This window comes from Carlito syrichta, unplaced genomic scaffold (assembly GCF_000164805.1).
Source record: "Carlito syrichta isolate Samal-C Ts95f unplaced genomic scaffold, Tarsius_syrichta-2.0.1 Scaffold306685, whole genome shotgun sequence".
Taxonomy (NCBI): Eukaryota; Metazoa; Chordata; class Mammalia; order Primates; family Tarsiidae; genus Carlito; species Carlito syrichta.
Genome location: NW_007250781.1, coordinates 260,799 through 280,015, shown reverse-complemented (window position 1 = coordinate 280,015; position 19,217 = coordinate 260,799). Strand labels below are relative to the sequence as shown.

The 19,217-nt window shown below is 46.7% G+C and overlaps 1 protein-coding gene across 1 annotated transcript in view; it reads left to right on the top strand.

Moving 5' to 3' along the window:
* The window catches only part of DTD1 (D-tyrosyl-tRNA deacylase 1), a 132,570-nt gene that overhangs the window by 111,141 nt on the left and 2,212 nt on the right, over positions 1–19,217 (top strand). Inside the window, exon 4 of the mRNA XM_021715113.1 lies at positions 9,034–9,206. Within this exon, the coding sequence (XP_021570788.1) occupies positions 9,034–9,186 (153 nt within the window). The 3' untranslated portion in view covers positions 9,187–9,206. The remainder of the gene's footprint in view (positions 1–9,033; positions 9,207–19,217) is intronic.

Genomic DNA, 19,217 nt, shown 5'->3' with positions numbered 1-19,217 from the left:
TTTAATCTTCATGACTTGCACCATAACACTTCCTTGGAATCTTTGCAAGGGGTAGGTTGGAACAGAACTTTTCCATCTACATTATGGTCTATAAAAATCATAGTAACTGACCTCATGGGACTTGAATTTTTCTTTTGTTATTTCCTTCATTCTCATTAGATTTTGCTTATATGTAGGACAGAATAGTCTGGCAGGGAATAACCAGCATTAAAACAACTCAAAGATAGGATTGTATCTGGCACTGCCCCAGCAAGAATGGCCACAGGGCATGCTGCCCTGGGCCTCTGGCAATTGCTGGAAGCCCCTGAGCAGGTGAGCACTTGCTCCAAACCAGGTTGCCAGAGAGGCCTGGCCAGGAGTCCAGAGACCTGGTGCTCTGCCTGTCTGGCTGCCACCTGGATGTCGCCTCGGGCAGCTCTCTCTTAACGGACTTCACCTCTGTTGTGCTCAAAAGCAATCTGGGAAGAATAATATCTACTCTTGACTTCTCAGAATGTTAAAAGGGACACATTGGTTGTTGGAATCTAAGGGGTCATCTGTTTCTAGAGCGTAAAGATAGACTTTAGAGAACTTGAGTTTAGATTTCAAGTTTTGTGTTTAAGCCCTCCAAGACTGGAGACGCTCTTTTAGTAAATTGTAGATTCAAATAAGAAAAAGAATAGGATCTGAGTTTTCTGTGGGACTTATCACAGAAATAAACTTTAGGACATTTGTGAGATGCTGTCATTGTTCACCATCGTTCCCCCAAATCATGTGGAGATGAGTTTAGGTTGGAATTTTTTTTTTTTTTTTTGAGTTGTAGTCTCACTCTGTCACCTAGGCTGGAGTACAATGGCATACTCATGGCTACTGCAGCCCCAACCTACTGGGCTCAGGCAATACTTCCACCTCAGCTTTCCAAGTAGCTGGAACCACAAATGTGTACCACCATACCTGGCTAATTTTTGATGTAGAGACGAGGTCTTGCCATGTTGCTCAGTCTGGTCTTGAACTCCTGACCTCAGGCAATCCTCTTATCTTTGCCTCTCAGAATGCTGGGATTACAAGTGTGAACCACCGCGTCTGGCTTTAGAGATGAGTTTAAGTCTCCACCCCCCCCCCCCCCCCTGAGCACAACACAGCCTACCAGGTACCTGTTTTGTTCTGAAATGACTTGCACAAAAATAGGTTTTTAGAATCCCTATGTAGCTAATGCCAGTGTCGGTGGCCCGGTGGACTTGGATGTTCCCCAGAGGGACAGGTGGCATGGGGGCAGCAGAGACAGCTCATCTCCATCAGCTCTGGCAAGTCCTCACCTAGTGGGCACCCCTTGCAAGCAGGTAGCACGCCCTGCCTCAGCTTCCCCTGCAATAAGTGGAGTCTTCAGGAGGCCCAGAGGCCGACTGCACACATCACCTGGGTGCTCTTGTGGCTCGTAAGTGTCCAGGAAGCCTAAAGGTCCTCCTTTCATGTGTTATGCCGTCGTCACCTTGGGCCAACCCACTGGGTGAAGGACCATCTTTAGAGATGCTCCATGAGTAACACTGTGTGACAGGACAGAGCAGTTAAGGTCTCCCTGCTGACCTGGTGCTTTCCATGTCTCAGGTGTGTGCCCGCTGCGTCCACCCTCTCTCCTCTGCAGAAAAACAGATAGCAGGTAGGGGCAATGACCAGCCTGCCCAGGAGCCTGACTTTCTCTCTAGTGAAATGGCACCTGTGTAAGAGGCCGATATTTCAGTCCCAAAGCATGTCCCTCACCCATCAGTGCCACGCCATGACCACTGCTGCATGGATTCCACACTGTTTCTTGTTCCTAAGGGCTGGTGAAGGCTGTTCAGTCACCCAGCTGATGGAAGAGAAACTTGAGCCTCCCCACCCTCTGAAGCTGTCACCTGGCCTTCTCTTCAACCGAAACCTGCCCTGTCCACTCATTCCTTCACTTCTTTGTCGGTGGTTTGTGTGTGCCACAGCAGACAGGCCATGTCACTGTGGTCATCAGTTAGTGGAGAGCTCGGGTACTCATGCCCTAGCCTGCTGTACTGCCTTGCCACGCCTAGCCTGTTCCTGTCCTCGGTGGTGACGACCACAGTCTTGACTCCTTGCTACTCCCAACAGGGATGCTTCTGAACCTGCATACTGTTCCCCCAGTGTACTCCGCTGCTCACTTGGCCCCTCTCTCCTGGCATGCCCCCACAACCTGGGCCTCTGCCTGGGTGGCCCTTGACTTTCTCGTCTTTGGTCATCTCTGTGTGTCATCTTCTGTTCAGGCGCTCTGCTGAGCTGTTAACTCTCTGACATGGTATGCTTGGCAGCAACCCATGGCTTCTCAATCCCCTCCTGCTCCCCAAACTTGGGGGCTTGCTTGCCCTGAGGCCCCCACACTCTGGCCACTCCATAGCTCCTGCTGGAATGCTCTAATGGCAACAGCATTCTTTGGCAATCACCTGCTCCAGGTTAGGCCTTGAGCATCTGTGTCCCATCTGTGGGGCTGCCCCTGCCCCAGGCTTGCCTTGTGTCAGCAAGCAGGCCCTGGACCAGACTTGGTCTCCTCACCCTGATCTGTTCCTCCCACTGCCACTGACAGGCCACACAGAGCCCTTCCCTGAGGCTAGTTGCCAGGGACACCAGAGATGACTCTAGGCTTGTGTCATTTCTGAGGGCTTCCCACCCTGCTCTTATACAGTCCTGCTGCCAGTGAATGAGAGCTGGGCTGTTGTATCTGATTCTCTTCAGCCTCCAGGCAGGAAGGCACAGATAAACTGAGTCCTACAGCAGCTTGTTGCTAACCCTCCAAGGAGCCAGACCTGCGATAGGTAAACTGAGTCGCACGGCAGCTTGTTGCTAACCCCCCGTGGAGCTGGACCTGCGATGGGTAGACTAAGTCTTACAGCAGCTTGTTGCTAACCCCCCCATGGAGTTGGTCCTGCGATAGGTAAACGGAATCCTGCAGTAACTTGTTGCTAAACTCCTGTGGAGCCAGACCTGTGACAAGTAAACTGAGTCCCGCAGTAGCTTGTTGCTAACCCCACGTGCAGCCAGACCTATGATGGGTAAACTGAGTCCTTTAGCAGTTTGTTGCTAAACTCCTGTGGAGCCAGACCTGTGATAGGTAAACTGAGTCCTGCAGCAGCTTGTTGCTAACCCCTCAAGCCAGACCTGTAGGTAAACTGAGTCCCACAGCAGCTTTTTGCTAACCCCTCTTGGAGTCAGACTTGGGATAGGTAAACTGAGTCCCACAGCAGCTTGTTGCTAACCCCCTGCAGAACTGGACCTGAGATAGGAGCAGCTTCTCTTCGGTGGGACTATTGGAGGTGGCCCCAGGGTCCCTGAATAATTTCCACCAGTGAAGACAAGTACAAAGAATACCTGGCCACAGAGAGTGACAATGTTGCCTGCTGTGTGCCCTGGGAAGAATGAGAGGTTCCAAGCACCACAATGTTTTCAAGTGGGATTATGCTGTACCCTTCATGTGTGTCATGTATAGAACAGATCCAGCTCCTGCGAATGAGATCGCAGTTATGCTTCCAGTGGACAGTGGACCTTAGGAGGGCTGAGTCTCCACTCTGTTCTCTGCTCAGTTCTTCTGTCCCTGAAACCTGGAATGGGGCGTGGTGTGCAGCCAGTGCTCAGTGGCTGTCTGCTAAATGAAGTTAATTGAGCAGGAGCAGCCCTGTGGCTTCTGGAGAGAGCACAGGTAGGTGTCCAGAGGCCTGGGTTGGCCGCCATCAGCCACTCGCGTGCTGTGAAACCTCGAGCAAGTCATGTGACTCTGCTGTTTGGCCTCTCATTACTCCTAGTGGGCACGTCGTGGGAGATTTTATTTTCAACTGCAAGTGCCATAGACCCACGTGAGTGTGGATTAACTCACAAGGAGCTTGGCTACCTCCCCAGCGAGAAGGCCAGTTCTACCAGGGCAGAGGCTTCTGTGTAGCAATGGGCTTTCCTTCCTCATTTTGAGAGCTGCATGTTCCAGACTCCTGTTCTGTCCCTGACTGTGGCCTAGGATAGGAAAGAAGGCAGTGTCTCCTTGCACCTGTATTGATGAGGGAGGGAATCTTTCTCTGAAGATCAGCCCCCTCAGGTCCTGTTGGCTGCGGTTTGTGTCAACCTGCCATGTGACAGGAGGATCAGACATTGACCCCTCTGAAGCAGGAGGCTCCTGCCAGCAGGGAGGGAGGAAGGGGCTGGGAAGATGACTAGCTGTGGTACAGACAGTTGGCTTGGCTTCTTCATGGGACACTGATATAATACAATTGCTACGGGTTATTAAGTGCAAACAGGATCACTCAGGTGGAAGTGCTAAGTGGGGTTTCCTGACCGGTGACCAATCCACCCCATCAATATTATATATGACCAGATACATGTTTTAAAAGAAAATGTGAATGTCCTCAGGCAAGCTGTGACCCCAGTCTCCATCATGTCCTGTTGTCTTATACTTGGCTTCACTCATCTTGCTTTCTGCCTGGTCCCTCAAAGCATTTACATTTGCAGGCCCTGCAGTAGGGCATTGTGGCATCCATATTCAACTAGGCTTTTTCTGTTTTGGGGGGTTTTTTGAGTTGAGGTCTCACTTTGTCACCCAGGCTGGAGTACAGTAGCATGATCACAGCTCACCACAGCCTCAGATGCCTGGGCTCAGGTGATCCTTCCATCTCAGCCTCCTAAGCAGCTAGGACCAAAGGCACACACCACCACGCCTGGCTAATATTTGATTTTTTTGTGTTTAGAGACAAGGTCTCACTATATTGCCTAGACTGGCCGACTAGTTTATTCTTATATCATGCAGTTAGAACTTGGACAAAGTCCCTTATCTCTTCAGTAGATTGAATCATGTGTTGGGGGAGTTTGGATCTGGATATTCCAGTCCCCTCTCCTCTGGCCCTCACTTTCCCATGAGAGGTGCAGGCTGACCGTGGGGCTGTCACCAGGCCCCTGACGGTATCTGTACGCCTGGGCTGCCTTTGGACATTGTGTTTCTTCCTGAGGCACTGAAGCCAACCAGGTGTGGACAGTGTCTCTCCTGCAATGTGGACCTTCTCACCCATTGATTAAAAAACAGGCAAGTCAACAGAAGACCAGAAGTGCTCCATTCCAGTGTTTGCAGAGTGAGTGCTCATGGTGCTGCGGGGGTTTTGGCTTTCCCTGACATGCATCTCCTGCCCATTTGAGAGCTGTAGATGGTCTACACAAGCCCACATGCAGCACCAAGTCTTTTCTTCGTTTTCTTTCTTTCTTTCTCATGTGTTTCCTTAAAAAACAAAATCCAGCTGCTTCCTTGCCTCAAGATGTACATTCCACATTTTGGCAGCACTGGTTTCCAAGTTTTCTGAGAAAAGACTTACATTTATTAGGTTAGTTCACAATGTTCTTGCAGAGAACTTGACTTTGCAGCAAGGAGCCATATGTGGTTGGGTTGTTTTTAAGATAAATACTGTGAGAGACTCGGCATCACATCGCTGGCAGAAACGTGGGCTACGCCTGCCGCTCAAATAATTATCACATGTGCTTTAAAGACCTGGCTCATGGAGGGAGGGGATGGGCAGGAGTGGAAGGTCAAATGGACATTTCTGCTGCACTTGCGCCTGGTCGACGCCCTGAGTCAGTACAGAGTCCCACAGCACTATGGGCGTTGAGAAGCCTCTGGGAAGGCTGCGTTACTTGGGATGAATCCATCATCCACTCTAGATCTGCTTCTCCATCGCATTAAAGAATACAAAGAGCATTAAAGACTGGAAACTGAATAACAGGTGCTTCTGCACAAGATTGCAGCGTTGGGGGTGGGGGGAGATGTTTTGTTTATCACTGATGATGTTCACGTTTTATATGTTTTATCTCTAAAATGAGAAAACTGAGAGGGCATCTTACTTTTTAAAACTAAAATTGTACTTTCTTAGCATCTAACTGGGATCATGTTCACAATTACTTAAATGTATGCATATGTATACCCATATGTATATGTATACCCATCTACATACGTATACCCATCTACACACACACATGAGACACAAGTACAGACACTAGCATGTAATGCAAACTGCTGGCAGTGAACCTAGTTCACTGCAGAACATTGATTCCCAGACTTTTGGATTTCATGATCCAGGAATATAGAAAATAAAAAGAAATTGAGGAATCCAGCATGGATTGCCAACTTCATGGTTTCCAAGATTGTTTAACATTAAAAAAAATTATTTGTGAAATATACATGAAACTTGGCATCTTAACCATTTTAAGCATTCGGTTCAGTAGTCTTGGGTATGTTCACACTGTACAATCCAGGATCATTTTGCAAAAAGGAGAGCAAGACAGAAGGAGTCTCATATACTGTCCTCATCCTTTCACCAAGAAGAGAAACACAAGGAAAGAAGCCTGTCATCTGAGATGCAGTTTTCATCCCTGGAAAAATCGTAAGCCAGAGAAATACATAGCAAGGAGCTTCAAGTGCACTTCCCAGATTTTTTTTTGAGTTGAAGTCTCACTCTGTCGCCCTGACTGGAGTGCAGTGGCACACTCCCAGCCACCGCAGCCTCAACCTACTGGGCTCCGGTGATCCTTCTGCCTCAGCCTTCCAAGTAGCTGGAACTACAGGTGCGTGCTACCACGCCCGGCTAATTTCTTTTTTTTTTTATTGTAGAGATGAGGTCTCACAAAGTTGCCCAGGTGGGTCTCGACCCTGTGGGCTCAGGCAATCCACTCACCTCAGCCTCCCAAAGAGAAGGATTACAGACTGAGGCACCGAGTCCAGCTTACTTCCCAGATTTTAAACATGCAAACCTTTTGTCATCTTTGCTCCAGATCATTTATTTCTACTTAGAGTGCTAGGACATGGAGTGTTTGTTACCAAGCCACCGTGAGACACAGAGTTTGTGCCAGAATGAGGTCAGCTGTACCGCTAAGCTCACAGTTTAAAAGATGCTCACAACAAGACTTTGTTGATGAAGGAAATTGTGTGTTGATTGACATTCTGACATAGCACCTTACCATAAGTGGTTCAGACTTTGCATGCACAGTTTGTGGGCTGTGCTGGAGCTCTGCTCTGGCCTTGGTTTCGCTTTTATATAGGTAAAAGTTGACAGTTAACAGCCGAAGCCCACATATATTCATTCCACTATGATCTCATCCTCCACTCTTTCTCCTGCAAGCCAACTAGTGTGCTGAAGGTGCTTTATTTCCCCAGGCCATATTATATTTACATGAGTTCATTAGCAGTACAGCGTGCCATTTTGTGTAAGTGGAATCCTAATGTATTCAGCCCTCACACTTAGTTTAAATTGTTTTTCATAACATGGTTTTGAAGACTTACCCATCTGATACATGTAGATCTGCTTCACAGTATGGCTTCACATGACTGTACCATGTTTCATTTATCTGTCCTGTTGATGGACATTTGGGTTGTTTCTAGGTTTTTGCAAATACAAACACCACAGTGTATGTTCTTATAAACCTCCCCATGCACACAGGTGAAAACTTGTCCCAAGGGAGTTATATGGCAGGAAAGTCACTGGGTCAAAGATGAAGTGATCTCCTCGTTCACAAAATTTAATTAGCATATTACCCAAACCTAGCTGATTAGTACAGCTTTTCAGGTCGATAGAGTGAGAAAGATAATACTATAAGTCAGTCATTAATGAATGTGGTTTTCTGAGCTAAACTGAAAGCTGCTGATTGCTCATCTACCTACGGTTTAGCTCAGAGTCTAACATAAGCACAACATAAGAGATGATCTGGCCGTTTGGAGGAGATGACTCTTCTTTCCATCTTAGATGTGAGGTGGGGACCAGGAGGGTGAAGCAGCCCTTCATTAAATTTCCTTGTTTATATGTGAACTAGAAAATGTTCATAGCCTGGATCTGGGAGGCAGATGAACCTGGGAGTTGCTGTCTCTTGGGCTTTGTTACACATGGCTTTTTTGGTCCAAGAAAATCCCTGGTTTAAAGCTTAGCCGGTCTTCTCTGACAAGTTTCTCAGCAGGTGTCTCCAGAGTGGCTGTGCTGGTGCTCAGGGGGTTGGGTGATCAGAGTTTCTTCCAGCCATATAGGCTGTGTTGTCTTTGACACAGGTGGGGAGCTATCCAGGAAAGAAGCAGACCCGGGTTGTATTAGAGTTAGACACCAGGGGTGTGTCCTCCAGCTGGCCTGGTAGGAAGTCTGAGGAGGCTCCTGTGGCCAGTGTCCTGGGCATTGCCACTATGTAGCCTGCTGGGAGGACCCAGGCCTTGACTATGGGTGAGTCAGGCTTTAGTCTCAAAGGACAAACTGATCACTGAGACAACGTTTAATGTGCTTAATGTTCTTTATTCCGCAGTCTTCTCTATTATCTTTTTTCTTTCTTTCTTTCTTTCTTTGAGTTGGGCCTTAACTCTGTCACTCAGGCTGGAGTGCAGTGGTACAATCACAGTCCACCTCAATCTCAACCTCCTGGGCTCAGGTGATCCTTCTACCTCAGCCTCCTGAGTAGCTGGGACTACAGGTGCACATCATCATTCCCAGCTAATTTTCGATATTTTATAGCGATGAGGTCTTGCTATGTTGCCCAGGTTGGTCTCGAACTCCTGGGTCAAACATTCTTCCTGCCTTGGTACCTCGTAAAGTACTACAATCATAGGCGGGAGCCAAATGCCCAGCTCTCTGTTATCTTCAGCAAATAGAGTGTTTTGAATACTCTTTAGAAAATATTAAGTGGAAGACAACTTGGGGAGAAAAACCTATAGAACCATCAAAGAAAAAAAGTAAGAGACTGAAAGCTTTATCATGTGTGAGCTCTTCTAAGCCTATGGAAGAAACCTGGGCATGGCCATTCCCACGTACCACATACCATGTTGAATTATGGGTGAGGAGAAGTCTGAGAGCTATTACTCGTGTGAATGATCTGTTCTAATGATCCAGGCGCCTGTCTGATCAGCGCTTTGTGTATGATTTCGTAGATCTGATACTGTGGGGTGCCAGGTTATCAGACAAAAGACTTCTCAATGGCTCCCACCTGGAAAGCCGCTGGTGTGTTGACATACAAGTGTGTGCACGCATGTGTAAAATTGTCTTTTTCTTTTTATTCAATCAGCTGTCAAAGCTTGAAAAACAGCAGCAGAGGAAAGAGAAGACCAGAGCAAAGGGGCCTTCTGAATCAAGCAAGGAAAAAAACACTCCCCGGAAAGAGGACCGCAGTGCCAGTAGCGGAGCCGAGGGTGATGTGTCATCTGAGCGGGAGCCGTAGGCTCAGGAGGCTGAGTCCAGGTAGGAGCCCCTGGCCTGGAGGGCTTCCTGTCCCCACATGTGGGGCAGCATCCATGAACAGGGGATGGCATGACTATGGAGGCAGAATTCATGTCACAAGTGCTCATTCTCAGTTTCCTTCAACCTGCTGCCTCCCAGGATGGAGAGGAGAGTCAGCAAGTAAGATTGTACACGACACATTGAGATAGGAGGTGGTGGACTGCGGGCCAGGGCTGCTCACCTGGCACTTCTATGCGTGTCGCCTCCTCGGATGCCTGCTCCGTCCACAGCAGCTGCACGATCCACCTTATCAGAGTGGGAGAGCACCCGCAGGCAGACCCCTGGCCAGGAGCGGCGCCGAGCCCCACCATTCCCATGGCACCATTCAGAGAGGGCACCGTCACCTGCAGTGGCCTCCCCAATGATCTTGTCCCTTGTGTTCTGCCATCCTTCACCTGGCCCCACACAGTATTGCCATTTGCTTTTCCTAAAGTGACGCTTTATTCCTGTCATCCCACGCCCAGGGCTATGTTGAGGTTCCCTGTAGCCTTGAGTCCACTTCCCTGCCGGGAAGTCAGAGGCCTTGAAGATGTGATCCAACCATCCGATGAGCCTGTGTTCAAGTGCCTCCCTCAGTGGACATGTTCTTGAGAGCCTCCTGTTTTGCCAGGGACTGCACCAAACACTGAGTGCACATGTGAGAGACCTGGGCCCGATACCAGGGAGTCACAGGTTCAGGGAGGAGCAGGGAGATAGTGGTGCTTATGGTGGGGACGTGATGTGGGGTGGGGTTAGAGAGGGAAGTCAAGAACCAGGAATACAGAAAATAAGAAGAAACTAGGGAGTCCAGCATGGAATGCCAACTTCATGGTTCCCAAGATTTAAAAAAAAATTTTTTTTACATTATGGTCAAATAACTCAGCAAGGTCTTATTTCCATCCCGCTAATTTCTGGGTGACAGCGAGTACTTTATATAACCTCTGCTTCCTTGGTTTTTCTTCTCTTAAGAGGAAAACTCATGTCCTTTAGCAGAGCTGTTGTGGGAAGTGGATGTTGAAGTCATGATGCCAGGACCAGCCCCAGCAGGCTGGGTGGGGAGGGGCAGGCTGATACCCCCATGTTTTCATGCTGTCTTTCCAAGCTTCCCTGGCCCACAGGTGAGTGGGGCAGAGAGATATGTCCCAGCACCGTTCCTGTCCCCTGGATAAACGGTGCAGGGACCGACAACTCATTAGTCTGAGTTTTAACAGTGGGCAGTTACGTTGCACAGATGTTCACCTATCTACACCCAGCATGTGGGCAGTGGCCCCACCCTAGTGCTATTCACTCTCTGCCCACTCAGGTGTGGCCCCCAGTTTGCCCTCCAGTTCCGAAGAGGACCATGCATATAACCTTCTCCCCAGTTAACCGGGACCTTAGCAACAAGTTTAAAACAACTTGAATGTTCAGACTCCCATGAAGAACTCGATGAATGGGGGAAGGATAAACATCTAAGCACTTGTCCCCCAGTAACCAGACTCAACCTATCAATCCAAACACAACACATGCGCACACACACACACCCAAATGCAAATGTGCCTTGTAGTTTTGTATTTTCAAAACAGCTTTAAAAATTCTAATACTGCCTTGCTGATTCCTTTCTGGTTTGTACTGTTAACCCACTAACATGTTTTATGCACTTAATGTCTTGATTTTTTGCTTTTACTATATCTGATCAGTGCTTTGAAAATCTTTGTTTTAATCCTGGGTCAATGCAGAAATTAAAATATTTCTTGAAACAAATGAAAATAAAGACACATCTTACCAAAACCTCTGGGATACCATGAAAACAGTACTGAGAGGGGAATTAATTTCTTTTTGAACACGAATCAAGAAAATGGAAAGATCACACATTAACAACCTAACAAATCACCTACAGGAGTTGGAGAGACAAGACCACCAAAACCCTAACTTCAGCAGAAGAATCCAGATCACCAAAGTAAAAGACCAAATACAGAACATAGAAGACAAAAATGTCATAGAAAAAAATTGACAAAACAAAAAGCTGGCTCTTTGAAAGGATAAACAAGACTGATGGACCCCTAGCCATACTGACAAAGAAGAAGAGAGAAAAAGCCCAAATAAACATAGTCAGAAATCCAAAAGATCAAATTACAATGGACCCTGAAGAAATAAAAAAAATTATCAGAGATTACTATTCACACACCTGTATGGAAACAAACTTGAAAACCTAAATGAAATGGAGGACTTTCTGACATCACACACCTCCCCAGGTTGAAACAAGAAGAAATTGAGACATTAAGTAGACCAATAACAACCCAGAAAATAGACTCCATCATAAGAAAACTACCCACAAAAAAAAGGTCTTGGACCAGACAGCTTTCCAGCGGAGGTCTACAAAACATACAAGAAGTAACTGATACCAATCCTATTGAAAGTATTCCAAGCAATTGAGAAAGATGGAACTCTCCCCAGATCATTTTATGATACCTAAACCTGGTAAAGATCCAACAAAGAAAGAGAGCTACAGGCCAATATCCCTGATGAACATAGATGCAAAAATATTCAACAAGAGTCTAGCAAATCAGAGCCAACAACACATCTCAAAAATCATCCACCATGGCCAAGTAGGCTTCATCCCTGGGATGCAGGACTGGTTCAGCAAGGTCCACAAGACTGTAAATGCAATGAAATACAACAACAGATGTAAAAATAGGAATCACATTATTATATCAGTAGATGCAGAAAAGGTTTTCAATAAAATCCAGAATCCCTTCTTGATAAAAACCCTTGAACACCTAGGCATAGAGGGAACATACTTCAACATAGTAGGAGCCATCTATAATAAACCCACAGCCAACATGTTGCTAAAAGGACAAAAATTAGAAGTGTTTCCCCTGAAAACTGGAACAAGACAAAGCTGCCCACTTTCACCACTCTTGTTCAACATACTGTCGGAAGTCCTAGCGAGAGCAATCAGACAAGACAAGGAAATCAGGGGTATCCAAGTAGGGAAAGAGGAAGTCAAGCTATCCCTCTTTGCTAACGATATGATCCTATATCTTAAAAACCAAGAGAATCTGTCAAAAACCTGCTTTCACTGATAAACGACTTTGGCAAAGTCTCAGGGTACAAAATGTGCAAAAGACAATCACATTCTTATACACCAACAACAAACAGGCAGGTGACCAAATAAAAAGCACAGTCCCATTCACAATAGCTACACACACACACACACACACACACACACACACACACAAATGAAAATACCTCAGCATCTTCCTAACCAGAGAAGTGAAAGACCTTTGCCATGAAAACTATAAAACATTGCTCAGAGAACTCAAAGATGACACAAACAAATGGAAAAATATTCCATGTTCATGGATTGGAAGAATCAACATTGTTAAGATGTCCATCCTATTCAAGGTGATCTATAGATTTAATGCAATACCCATTAAATTACCAGTATCATTCTTCTTAGACCTGGAAACAGAAATTCATATGGAATCATAAATGACCACGAATAGCCAAAACAATTCTTAGCAAAAGAAGCAAAGTGGGAGGTATCACACTTCCAGACATTAAACTTTATTATAAGGCTACAGTAATCAAAACATCCTGGTATTGGTACAAGAACAGGTATATAGACCAATGGAACAAGATAGAGATTCTGGAAGTAAAACCTCAATTTCTCAACCAACTAAACTTCAACAAAGTGTCCACTAACAACCACTGGGAAGAGGAGAACTTATTCAGTAAATGGTGCTGGGAAAACTGACTGGCCACATGCAGAAGATTAAAACAAGACCCCTACCTATCACCATACACAAAAATCAACTCTATATGGATCAAAGATCTAAATGTAAAACCTCAAACCATAAGAACCTTAGAAAATGCAGGAGACACCCTTATGGAAATTGAACTGGCAACCAACTCCTGGTCAAAACTTCAAGTGCCCATGTCATAAGAGATAAGATAGACAAGTGGGACCTCATGAAACTGAAAAGCTTCTGCAAAACCAAAGAAACCATCAAGAGAGCGGGGAGACAGCCCACAGACTGGGAAAAAATATTTGCCAACTGTATACCTGACAAAGGCCTAACATCTAGGATCTACAAGGAATTCAAACATGTCAAAAAGAAAAAAACAAGCAGTCCTATTAAAAAGTGGGCAAAAGATCTGAGTAGACACTTTTCAAAAGAAGACATATAAGCAACCAACATATACATGAAAAAATGCTCAGCCTCTCTAATAATCAAAGAAATGCAAATTAAAACTATACTGAGATACTATCTAATTCCAGTCAGGATGACCATCATCAATAACTCAAAAACCAACAGATGCTGGAGAGGATGTGGGGAAAGGGAACACCTCTACATTGTTGGTGGGAGTGTAAACTAGTACAACCTCTGTGGAAAACAGTGTGGTGATTCTTAAAATATCTAAAAATTGACCTCCCATATGTCCCAGCAATCCCCCTTCTGGGAACATACCTGGAGGAGCACAAATCATTCTACAGAAAAGATACCTGTGCACACATGTTTATTGCAACACTATTCACAATAGCAAAAATATGGAACCAACCATGCTACCCATTGAAAGTAGACTGGATTTTTAAAATGTGGTGCATGTACACAATGGAATATTATGCAACCAGAAAAAAGAACAAAATTATGACATTCACAGCAACTTGGGTGGATTTAGAGTCTATCATACTCAGTCATCTATCACAGAAACAAAGAACTGAGTACCATGTGTTGTCATTTGTAAGTGATCCCTGAACAATTATCATAATACTACAAGAAAGGGATTGACAGTAGTGGGAAACTGCCAGGGAGGGGAGCGGGGTGGAGAGCACTTCACATCAATAAATGTACCTGATCTCAAACCAGGTGACGTGGGGACCAAAGTGAGGCCCAAACTTTACCTGTACAATGAACATTTGTATACCTAACCCTGAATTGTACCCCACATCTTTAAAAGAATATCTTTGAATGACTTGAAGACTTCCATTTACTTTAGATTTGGCCTCAGAATAATTCCAGTGGAGAATGTTCCATGTGCATCAGGGTCCTGTGGCCAAGGGGCAGCCTGGGGTTAAATTTTTTATTTCTGTGGGCAAGAAAAACACTCAAGGACCCTGGGGCAGATGAGGGGACAGTAACTGCATGTGTCACAGCACACCCAGGAGGAGGGCATGCTCACAGGAGGAAAGAGTGTGGAAAAGGAGGGTGGGAGGGGAGAGTGGGCGTGTCTTTCCAACATCTCCCAAGTTCAAGATGGAAATTTCTCATGGACTTGTAGGCATTTACTTCTTGCTTCTCTCAAGTTAACGAAAGTTGTAAAAATTTGTGATTGTTTTTATTTTCTTCTCAAGGTAGTGCAGATTGGGTAGCGTAGAACTTGGTGTGAAAGGTGCCATTGTCAGCCACCCAGAAACCAGAGAGGGTCCACAGCCATAGGAGCAGACCCCAGGCCTCAGGAGTGGGGTTTGGAAAAGAGGAAGCAGGTGTGTTTTTCCCTGTAAGTCAAGTCCATTGGCTGCAATAAACTTGACTTACAGGGAAAAACACACCTGCCATTGCAGCCAATGAACTTGACTTGCCGTCAAATTCACTATGGCTCTAGCGAAGAGGTGGGAGGGGGTAAAAAGGAGGCATGGAGGGGAGACTCCTGCCAGCAGAGAGGGAGGGGAGCCAGCCCTCTATTTGGGGGAGTCAGCAGGAAGAGTAGAGGGATGGCTGTACTTGTGTGTTCTGGCCCTTGTTCCAGGCCAGGTCCTTGGATGGAGTTGAGTCCAAGGAGACCTGGAAGCTGTGGGGGCTTGTGCTTTGGTCCCTGAGAGAATTCTGGGGGAGGGAGACTCTATGCAGGATGGCTATGGGTCTCTGAGACGCTGCTGTAGCCACATAGAGGGGATGTTGGGAGGTCTGCCGTGGTGCCTCCCAGTGTCACCATGTGGTGGAAAAGGCTTTCAGGGGTGCAGAAGAGAGCTGAATTGGGACTGTTGGGCTGCAGTGGGTCCTGGGTAGATGAGTTAGGTGAGCCTGCCTCAGTGGCTGTGAGGGAGTAGCAGGGATAGCTTCATCAGGAGCTCAGCTCTTCACAGCACTGACATCCCTCCAGGTCTCAGCCGTGAGCTCATCCTGTGTGAGACTTGAAGGGGTTGGTTGTGCTAGTGAGAACTAAGGTGAGACTAGGTCTGCCAGGCAGGGCCCCTGGCCCCCAAGTAAGAGAAGCCAAACCTCAAGTGGCCTGCCACCCTTCAGTGGTGTGGCACCAGGCCCCAGGGCCCAGGCCCTAGCTGTACCAGCCCCCCAGCCAGAGGCCACTGAGGGCCCAGAGTGCTGTCAACACCAAGGTAAGACAAAACTCTGGGTGCTCAAGATTTCCTCTGAACTGCTCAGTGGGTGAAGGTCCATGAACAAATTTCCACCGGCTCATGAAAACCTGGAAGCCACATTTTCTTTGCACCAATTTGTGTAGCACTGTCTGAGTTTGGACTAAGCACATAAGGAAAACCGTGTACTGACAGTTTAACCCAGCCATTCAGTTACATTTACATAAAAGGTGGCAGTTGCAGAGCCTGGTGTCTGGTTCCCATGTCAGGTGTAGGCGGTGTCTGGGCTTAGAGGGGTCCTTCTGAGCCTACCAGCCACCCCTGACACACCCTCAGCCAACCGGGACCCTTGGGGACTGGGAATGCCCACGTCTGAGAATTTAGCCACATTCCCAGATTGTAAGACCCTGGAGGGGACCAGGACCAAGTGACAGCTGGTGCTCCAATCATACATTTGATTTTTGTTGCTCTTAGGTTTTTGTTGTTCCTTCTGATGAACTTTGGTATCCCAGCAGGCCACAGAATCCTCACCTAATGTTCACGTATCTGTAAGAGATGAATTAAGTGGCGACGGACAGAAGGCGACCTTGGCATTGGTTTTGCTACTCAGAAAAGCAGCAGCCCCTCACTAGGAGGCTCATCGTTAGCTTTTCTTTAAAACCAGAAGAACCCTAGGGAGTCTTGCAAGTCCTCAGGGAACAGCTTTGAGTTCCCAAGGCACGAGGAGAAAGACAAGGTGAGGGAAAATAGAGTGAGAAACTGCATGAGATCTGGCAGATTCTTCTTCAAAAACGAGTCAAAAATCTTCATGGTTCAGAGGATGTTCCCAGGGCGTCGGCATTTCTCTGTCTCTTTGCAAACGTTGCTTCTTATTTTATCCAGTGGACATGAAGCTACTAAAATTATCTTCCATTTTTGTCCTCTGTCTCACTTCTTTGATCTCCGTCACCTCGCTGGGAGGATGCACTGTTTTCTTAGAGGCTGCTGCTCAGTTATTCCCCCTTCTGGCCACCATGACAGGCACCAGGGCAACCTCACTCTAAGGGAATGTGTGTCTGCTTGGAATTGCATTCAGGTGTTGCCTCATGGGAGTATTTCCTTAGCTGCTGTGACCAGGGCTGGGAGGACCACACTCCTGACTGACACTCACACTTCTGTCCTCAAATGTCAACACACTTGAAACCAAACAAAGGAAGTGTTTGGGAGGTTGCCATCTGTTTGCTTTTTCAGTGTGATCTTTGTCTGAACAGTAAGATGTGTCCTGGCTGAGTCCTCCTCTTTCTGATGAGCAGAAGCAGCCATGTGTGCGTGTGTGTGTGTGTGTGTGTGTGTGTGTGTGTGTGTGTTCTGTTAGGAGGATACTTGATCTCTTTTCACCATTTCGTCCCTGTATGAGGTAGGATTTCTTTCATTCTCAGAGTTTCACTCTGCTTCCCCGTGTCAGTGTCCATACCACATTTTCAAGTCCATGTGCCAGTATCCCATGGTATGAAACTAGCTATGCCTCTGAAGTGCTGGCTTTATGTTTTTAACTTAAAATGCTTTTTTTAATGATTGCTCTGGTGCTTGCAGTATGCATTTTACACTAATCTAAATCTATCCTCAGATGACCCTGTTCTACCCCTATAGTGTGGGGACCTTGTTGTGACAGCTTGTCTTCAGCTCCTCTCTCCCATCCTGTGACATTGTTGTCATTCACTTCATTTATGATATTTCCAATATCTGTGTCATGTCTGATCTCATTCAGATGATCCCTTTGGGTTTGCTGACCTTCTTGAATCTGTAAATGTATGTCTTTCAATACATTTGGGATAGCTCAGTCAGTGTCTCTTCAAGTATGTTTTTCTGCCCCACTCTTTCTCCTCTTACCTAGAGGAGGTTTCTGTTCTCAAACCTTAAGAGTCATCCTGGTCTTTGTTATCCATGGGGTTGATTGGCTTCCTCACTGATACAGAGTAGGCACATGATGGGACTTTCCCAGCACGGGGTTGGGTGTTCTCCATGCCCAGGCTTCCACCTCTTTTGCCTTCTTTGTTAGAAAATGCATTGACAAGAGGCTGGCCATGATGATTGGTTCTTGCCATTGCTAAGGTGCAAAGCCAAGCTTACTCATAACTCAGAGCGTGCTGTCTGATGCAGTAGCCATGAGTTGCATGTGGATTAACTTAAATACAAACTGAAGTTAAATAAAATTTAAAGTTCACTTTCTTAGTCACAGCAGCCACATTTCAAGTGCTCAGTAACCACATACAGCTAGCAGCTGCCGTATTGGACAGCACTGATTATAGAATCATCCTATCCTTGCTGAATATTTACCTGGATAGCACTAACTTAGAGGGACCAAGGTATGATTTTGAGACCATCATCTGAACCACATTAAATCCTATATGACTGACATGATTAAATGTAAATATATACAAATATGCTTGAGAAATAGATTGGGGAAGAAGTTAAGCCAAAAAATAAAAACCAATCGCTGTCAGAATTGGTTCCTTTCACTTTCAGATGACATCATCCTTCTCCTGCCTCCCCCCATTTTATTGCATCGTGCCAAGCTTTCCATTCTCAGGAAATCAACCCACTCCTTTAGTGTTCTCATCAATGAAGTCAGGACATCAACTCTCGAGCAAAGGAAGAGACTTTCTGCTTTGAGAGCTCAGTGAAGGGTGCTCACAGGAATCTAACCATGCTGGAAGGTTGGGATGAAGCCTTTACTGATGACACAGACTCCCAGTGACTCAATGTTTTTGCATAGAACAGCCTTGCTTTTCTAGGTAAATGAATTCTGATAGATTCCTAGCTAAGACCTGAAATAAATCGGTAAATAAAAGCTGAATTATTTTGACAGTGATTTGGAGAGCAGATCTGTGGTGTATGTGTGTGTTCTAAGTCTAGCATTTGCCTCTTGTGGTTGCTTGAATGACCTGGAGCCAGAAATGGGTCATCTGGGAGTCACCTTGGAGAGGCTCAGTGTTGGACAGGCTGTGGAGGGATTCCTTGCTTCTGGTCTTGGGCTGTCCTCACTGATGTTCCCCACGGTCCCTGATGGTTGACTGCAGTAAAAGAGCACCACCCCAGCAGGGAGAGGAAGCTGGTGGTTCCCCTGGTGCTAGGTTTCAGACACTTTTTACTACTGCCGGCCAGGTGTCCCTGCATGTCCTGCCTGTCCTCAGTAGCCCACCTGGCCCACAAGTATTTAGAAATAGACGTCATCCTCTCAACAGTTCTCAGAGGGAGACACATTACTCCTCATCCTGAGTTTCTGAATTTCAAACCCCAGTGGCTGTCCTTTTTTAGAGAATAGTGTTCATTAACTTGAACAGGACTTTTGCTCAGCACTTCTAATCTGGCAGATAGACCTCACAGGTAGCTTGCGCCCCCCACCCCCTCCTCCTTCACCCCCTCCTTGCCTTCCACCTCCCTCACCCCCTCCACTACTCCCACCTCCCTTGCTCCCACCTCCCCCTCCCTTGCTTCCACCTCCCCCTCTCAAGCTCCCGCTCTGCTTCCCTTGCCCTCTGCCTCCCTCACCCCCTCCTTGCCTTCCACCTCCCTTGCCTCCTCACCTCCCTCTCGACCACCCTCCTCCCTTGCTTCTGCCTCCCCCTCCCTCTCACCCCCACCCTTTCGCCCCCACCCCCTACCCAGCCTCCCTCATCCCCTCCTTGCCTTCTACCTCCCTCGCTCCTGCC